General features: G+C 65.8%; 1 protein-coding gene across 2 annotated transcripts in view; it reads left to right on the top strand.

Moving 5' to 3' along the window:
• Positions 1–6,247, top strand: part of GRK2 (G protein-coupled receptor kinase 2) — a 7,098-nt gene extending 851 nt beyond the window's left edge. The window contains exons 2-20 of one of the 2 annotated variants that reach the window (XM_057408590.1): positions 708–781; positions 1,066–1,167; positions 1,429–1,503; positions 1,861–1,922; positions 2,187–2,238; positions 2,494–2,585; positions 2,887–2,986; positions 3,079–3,157; positions 3,236–3,366; positions 3,703–3,797; positions 3,873–3,980; positions 4,058–4,124; positions 4,241–4,341; positions 4,412–4,478; positions 4,561–4,656; positions 4,741–4,903; positions 5,000–5,136; positions 5,284–5,394; positions 5,607–6,247. In XM_057408590.1, coding sequence (XP_057264573.1) covers positions 708–781; positions 1,066–1,167; positions 1,429–1,503; positions 1,861–1,922; positions 2,187–2,238; positions 2,494–2,585; positions 2,887–2,986; positions 3,079–3,157; positions 3,236–3,366; positions 3,703–3,797; positions 3,873–3,980; positions 4,058–4,124; positions 4,241–4,341; positions 4,412–4,478; positions 4,561–4,656; positions 4,741–4,903; positions 5,000–5,136; positions 5,284–5,394; positions 5,607–5,768 — 1,874 coding nt within the window. In that variant the 3' untranslated portion in view covers positions 5,769–6,247. Of the gene's footprint in view, positions 1–707; positions 782–1,065; positions 1,168–1,428; positions 1,504–1,860; positions 1,923–2,186; positions 2,239–2,493; positions 2,586–2,886; positions 2,987–3,078; positions 3,158–3,235; positions 3,367–3,702; positions 3,798–3,872; positions 3,981–4,057; positions 4,125–4,240; positions 4,342–4,411; positions 4,479–4,560; positions 4,657–4,740; positions 4,904–4,999; positions 5,137–5,280; positions 5,395–5,606 lie in introns of both variants that reach the window. The other variant, XM_057408589.1, reaches the window with a different exon arrangement.
• Positions 6,248–6,738: the final 491 nt, after the last annotated feature.

Below are 6,738 nucleotides of genomic sequence, written 5' to 3'. Positions count from 1 at the left end.
CCCACTGCACTCCCGTGCCACTGCAGCCACACTGCAACCCCTGCCCCACTGCACCCCTGTGCCACTGCCCCCCCTGCAGCCACACTGCAACCCCTGCCCCACTGCAACCCCATACCACTGCCCCCCTGCAGCCACACTGCAACCCCTGCCCCACTGCACCCACACTGCAATCCTGCCTCACTGCACCCGTGTGCCACTGCCCCCCTGCAGCCACACTGCAACCCTGCCCCACTGCAGCCACACTGCACCCCTGTGCCCCTGCCCCACTGCAGCCACACTGCACCCCTGTGCCTTTGCCACACTGCAGCCACACTGCGCCCCTGCCCCACTGCAACCACACTGCACCCCTGCCCCTCTGCACCCCTGTGCCTTTCCCGCACTGCGGCCACACTGCGACCCTGCCCTACTGCACCCCTGTGCCCCTGCCCCACTGCAACCACACTGCACCCCTCTACCCCTGCCCCACTACGACCCCATTGCATCAACGTCTCCACCACACCCCTGCCCCACAGCGACCTATAGCACCCTGTGCCCGCTGGTGTCTTTGTCTCTGGTTCCCTCCTTGGCACTTCCCCAGACCTGCTGTGGGGGTGGCTGCGGGGACCTTCAGGCCCAGGGGACATCCCTGTGCCCCTTGGCCTGTGCTATGGGGCACACAGGGCCGCTGTGGGGCAGGCAGCTCTCACACATGGCTCTGTCCCTGCCAGGGTACCTGCTCTTCCGGGACTTCGCCTTTAACCAGGCAGAGGAGGCCAAGCCCCTGATGGAGTTTTATGAGGAGGTGAGATGGGGGGGACCCATCCCGACAAACCCCATCTTCACAAGGAGGGTTTGGGGTGGGATTTGGTACCTACGGGGTGCACTGCCATGATACCAAGAGCATGCAGAGTACCCAAGGGACACCCAGAGGGGCCAGGAGGTGATGCTCTGGGTGCCCAGGGGACGTGGTACCCAGATGAGCTGGGGCCATGGTCCCCTGGGCTGTGCCTGCCCGGTGCGGGGTGAGGGTTGGCCCCCATGGCGCGGTGCTATGCCCCGGTGCCACGGGAGCTGGGTCTTTGCCAGATCAAGAAGTATGAGAAGCTGGACTCGGAGGAGGAGCGGAGCACCCGGAGCCGCCACATCTTCGACCATTACATCATGAAGGAGCTGCTGGCCTGCTCCCATGTGAGTGCGGGGATGCGAGGGGTGAGGGGCCGTGGGGGTGTCCCCAGAGCAGCCGGGAGGGATGCACCCATGGGCCTGGTACCCAGCGTCTTCAGGTGGAGCTCCCAACCCATCCCTGACTGTGCTGGGAGACACAGACCCCTATGGATGGGGGCTCCTCCGTGGGTTCCCTTCCTTGCGCAGCCCTGCCTGGCTCCCTGGGGGCTGTCTTATCCCTGTGCCCATCAGCCCCGGGTGACACGGCCCCATCTCACCCCACAGCCCTTCTCCAAGAGTGCCACGGAGCACGTCCAGAGCCGCCTGAGCAAGAAGCAGGTGCCCCCGGACCTCTTCCAGGTGGGCATCACCCGGGTGGCCCTGACACCTCTGCTACCCCAGGGGTTGGTTACCCCATCCAGGAGGCCGGGGGTGATGGGACCCCAAAGGATGGTGAGGGGGGTCCCAGTAGATTGGGAGTGAAGGGGTTGCTGGGGGTAATAGGGGGGCTGCTCAGAGGATGCTGACTGGGACCCTGGACCTAAAGGTGACCTGGGCTGACAGTGGGGAGCCCAGGGCCTGGCAGTGGCGGGGTGGCAGTGGGGATATGTGACATCTACGGAGAGGAGGAGACCTCACATAATGATGGGACCTGAGGGGTACAGGGGTGCCCTGGGTGGCCCCGAGCACCCATCACTGAGCCCTGTGTCCCCCCAGCCTTACATTGAGGAGATCTGCCAGAACCTGCGGGGAGGCATCTTCCAGAAGTTCATTGAGAGGTGAGAGGAGGGAATTCCCGCATGGATCCGGGTGTCCCATCCCACTGTCCTGGCCCAGAGAGGGACCAGGGGGTCCCTTGTTAGGCTGAGCTTCGGGGGTGTCTATCCCTAGACCAGGGACCCGGGGGACCCTTCTCATCCCCATGGGTCTCTCTGTCCTCACACAGGGGTCCCGGCGGGTGCTGCCTGCCCCCAGGGAGATGGGTCTTGGGGTTGGGGTTCCTGCAGGGGCTCCACTCCTGCCCTCTCTGTGCTTCCTTGCAGTGACAAGTTCACACGGTTCTGCCAGTGGAAGAACGTGGAGCTGAACATCCATGTGAGTGGGGGCACCTGCGCCTCAGGGTGGGGGGCACGGGTGCAGGGGCACCCTCACACCCCCCCTTGGGCTCTCAGTCACCCGTGGCTCTTCCACATGAGGACACGAGGAGCAGCCTCCGTGTCCTCACCCCGGGAAGCTGAGGCAGGGTGTGAGACACCATCACCATGAGCACACCCGGCTCTCGGTGCAGGGCAGGTCCTGCAGCACCCCGGTGTCCACGCTCACCCCCATCTCCTCCTTCCCCACCTCCAGCTCACCATGAATGACTTCAGCGTTCACCGGATCATCGGCCGCGGCGGATTCGGGGAGGTCTACGGCTGCCGGAAAGCGGATACAGGCAAAATGTAACTGGGGCAGGGGGATGCTCCATAGGGATCCATAAAGGGCGGGGGGATTTGGAGGGGTACACTGGGGCTGTGGTGGTGGTCCCCAGGGCATCTGCAGCCGTGTTGCCATGACAACAGATGTTAGGGGCTTGCGGAAGTATTGCCATGGCTACGGGGCTCTGGGGGATCCAAGGACGTCATGGCCGTGGGTGGGAGCTGGATGCGGTGATGTGGCCGCGGGTGCCGGCTCTGGTGTAGCCGTGGTGACACGGTGATGGTGGCACCGAGGCAGGACCCTGCAGGGACTCTCTGCCCCCAGGTACGCCATGAAGTGCTTGGACAAGAAACGCATCAAGATGAAGCAGGGCGAGACCCTGGCCCTCAACGAGCGCATCATGTTGTCCCTCGTCAGCACCGGGGTGAGGGGACACGGGGCTCTGGGGACGGGGACACCGAGGGATGGTGTCCCTGGGGCACCACCAGCACTGCCTGACCCTGCCTCTCCTGCCAGGACTGCCCCTTCATCGTGTGCATGTCCTACGCCTTCCACACGCCCGACAAGCTCAGCTTCATCCTCGACCTCATGAATGGTGAGAAGCCCCGGTCCCCATGGACCCCTTGCGCACAGAGAGCAGTACCAGGGTGAGAGCTGGTCCCTGTTGTCACAGGGGGAGACCTGCATTATCACCTGTCCCAGCACGGAGTCTTCTCGGAGGCAGAGATGAGGTTCTACGCAGCTGAGATCATCCTGGGCCTGGAGCACATGCACAGCCGCTTCGTGGTGTACCGAGACCTCAAGGTGACCACCCCGTGCTCACACACGCCCCTGTGGGCACCTCCTGCACCCCGTGGGCACCCATGGGTGTCACAGACATCTGCACACCCTGTGGCATCCCCCAAGCCCAGAGGGCACCCTCAGGTCCTGTGGCCACCCATGACCCTGCAGGAACCCCCCAAACTCCACAGGTACCCTGAGACTTCGGGGTGGGGGGAGACGGGGGACTCCAGTGGCACTTCCCAGTCCCACAGGCCCCTCAGTGCTGTGGACACCCCCAAACCCCACAGAGCACCCCATGGGGCACCCGCAGCCCTGCTGCCAGCGCTCGGGCTCAAGGATCACCCCATATCTTGGCAGCCAGCAAACATCCTCCTGGACGAGTTTGGGCACGTCCGCATCTCAGACCTGGGCCTGGCCTGTGACTTCTCCAAGAAGAAGCCTCATGCCAGTGTGTGAGTGTGCCTGCACCCCCAAAGCCCTGAACCCCTGGCCTGGCACAGCCCCCGAGCCCGCTCTGTGCCCTACAGGGGCACCCATGGGTACATGGCTCCGGAGGTGCTGCAGAAAGGAGTGGCATACGACAGCAGCGCCGACTGGTTCTCACTGGGCTGCATGCTCTTCAAGCTGCTCCGGGGGTGAGTGTGCAGGCACCGCTGGGCACCGGGGGGTGTGGATGGGCACCGCTGAGTCCCTTCTCCCCTCACCACCGCAGCCACAGCCCCTTTCGGCAGCACAAGACCAAGGACAAGCATGAGATCGACCGTATGACCCTCACCATGGTGAGCTGGGGCCCATCCCCGTGTGGGTCGGTGCACGCGGAGCATCCCTGTCCCCCGTCGTGCCTTGGTGCTCGCGTGCTCCGTGGTGGCCTTGGTGACCGTGTCCTGTCCCCCAGGCCGTCGAGCTGCCCGATTCCTTCTCCCCGGAGCTCCGTTCCCTGCTCGAGGGGCTGCTGCAGCGGGACGTGAACCGGCGCCTGGGCTGCATGGGCCGCGGGTGAGTGCCGGTGGGCTGGGGCAGGCAGGCAGGGCAGGAGCCTGCAGCGCTCACCCCGCTCGCTCCCCAGGGCTCAGGAGGTGAAGGAGGAGCCCTTCTTCAAGGGGCTGGACTGGCAGATGGTTTTCCTGCAGAAGGTGAGGGTGAGGGCTCCGGGGGTGCAGGAAGGGCTGCGGGGGGTGCAGGCAGCACCCTCTAAACCCCGCTCCCTGCCTGCAGTACCCACCGCCCCTGATCCCACCCCGCGGCGAGGTGAACGCGGCCGATGCCTTCGACATCGGCTCCTTCGATGAGGAGGACACCAAAGGCATCAAGGTAAAGGGGATGGAGGGGCCGAGCAGGGGCCGTGCTGAGCCGACAGCGGGCTCCTGACCCAGCCTCCTGCCCGTCCCCTGCCAGCTCCTGGAGAGCGACCAGGAGCTGTACCGCAACTTCCCGCTCACCATCTCGGAGCGGTGGCAGCAGGAGGTGACGGAGACCGTGTTCGAGGCCGTCAACGCCGACACCGACAAGCTGGAGGCTCGCAAGAAGGCCAAGAACAAGCAGTTGGGCCATGAGGAGGGTGAGTGGGGCCGGGTGACCCCCCCCCCATGTGTGTGTGTGTGCCTACAGCAGCCCCCAGTGCTGACCCTGCCTCCCCCCGGCGCGCCGGGCACAGAGTACGCCATGGGCAAGGACTGCATCATGCACGGGTACATGGCCAAGCTGGGCAACCCCTTCCTGACGCAGTGGCAACGCCGCTACTTCTACCTCTTCCCCAACCGCCTGGAGTGGCGCGGGGAGGGCGAGTCGCCGGTAAGGCGGGCGAGCACCCGTGGGTGCTGGGAATGGGGTTGAGGGGTGCTCAGGGCCAGCTGTGGCGCTGCGAAGGGCTTTTGGGGGGGGTGTGGATGGGGTGACCGCAGTGAGGCACGGGCCAGGCTGAGCCTGTCCCCCCAGCAGTCCCTGCTCACCATGGAGGAGATCGACTCGGTGGAGGAGACGCAGGTGAAGGAGCGGAAGTGCATCCTGCTCCGCATCCGCGGGGGCAAGCAGTTCGTGCTGCAGTGCGATGTGAGTGTGCCCTGCATCACCCTGCCCGGCGCTCCCCACCTCCTGCCCATCTCCTTTGGGTGCTAACCAACCCGTGCCACCCCGCTTGGGCGCTCACCACCCCCTGCCTGCTGCTGCCCACCAGCCCTGCATGTTCAGCCCTCCACGGGGCACAAACACTGCAGTCTTGGGGGGCAGCCCCTTGTGTGTGACCCGTACCCTGCCCTGCGCAGAGCGACCCCGAGCTGGTGCAGTGGCGGAAGGAGCTGCGGGACGCCCAGCGCCAGGCGCAGCAGCTCCTGCAGCGGGTGCCGCGGATGCAGAACAAGCCCCGCTCGCCCGTGGTGGAGCTCAGCAAAGTGCCGTTCATCCAGCGCTCCACCAACGGGCTCTGACCGCTGCCTGCGGCCCCCCCATCCCAGCCCCGTCCCTCCTCTTATTTATTGGGTTGGGTTTCCGTGTGCCCATGGCTCCCGGAGGACGCCCGGTGCCGGTCTCCCTCGGAGGGGACACGGCTGCGGAGCTGGCGCTGGGGGCCACGCTCCAGCACCGCTCCCCGGTGCGCGTGGTCCCCCCCCCCATCTCTCCGGCTCAGATGAAGGTAGCCCCCGCGGCCCCGCTCCGTGCCCACCCGCTTCGCCACCGCTCCGTGTGTGCCAAATGGGGCGAGCGGGGTGCCCAGCGCCGGCCGGGCAGGGACCCGGTCAGCTCATCCCTCCCCATCCCATCGTCGCCTTTGCCCCTTGTGTGGGGGCCGAGTCCTTGGTGTGAGTGAGTGAAGGTGTGAGTGTGCCCCAGGGGGACCCCTGTAAATACGGTGCCACGGGTCCCCCGTGCCCCCCGGCTCTGCCCCTGCCACCCCCTTGGGTAAGGGGGAGGGAAACTCCCAGCGTCCCCCTAAGCTGAGGGGCACAGGGGGCTGAGGGAGAGGGGAGCTGCTGGGGCCGCACTGCGGTCCCTGTAAATGCTGGTCCCCGGTTGCTCTGCTTCAGGGGTAACACCGGGGATGGGGGGGGGCTGGCACCGGGCAGGGCCGGGGCTGTTGGTGAGTGAGGTTTTAATGAGCAGAGATGTGAGAATGCCAAAAAAAAAAGAGGTTTTATAGTAAAAATGTGGAAAAAAAACTTCGTGTGGCTCCATGGAATTGGGGGGAGGGGGGGGGGGTCAGGCATCCCCTGTGCCCCCTGCTTTGGGATGCAGGTCTCGGGCAAGGTGGGTGCTGGGGGTCGTGTGGCTTGATCTTGCTGTGGGGATGTGCAGGGAGCACCTCCCCTGCCCGCACCCATCCTGTTCCCTGCCCGCACCCAGCCCGCAGGCAGCGCCGGGCCGGCGTCCCGGCATTCCTGCGGCGCGGGGACTCTCGGG

The sequence above is a fragment of the Pezoporus wallicus genome, unplaced genomic scaffold (genome assembly GCF_028554395.1).
Source record: "Pezoporus wallicus isolate ANWC-B61680 ecotype Strahan unplaced genomic scaffold, APGP_CSIRO_Pwel_v1 contig_12649, whole genome shotgun sequence".
NCBI classification, from domain to species: domain Eukaryota; kingdom Metazoa; phylum Chordata; class Aves; order Psittaciformes; family Psittacidae; genus Pezoporus; species Pezoporus wallicus.
This window is presented reverse-complemented; position numbering and strand designations above follow the sequence as displayed.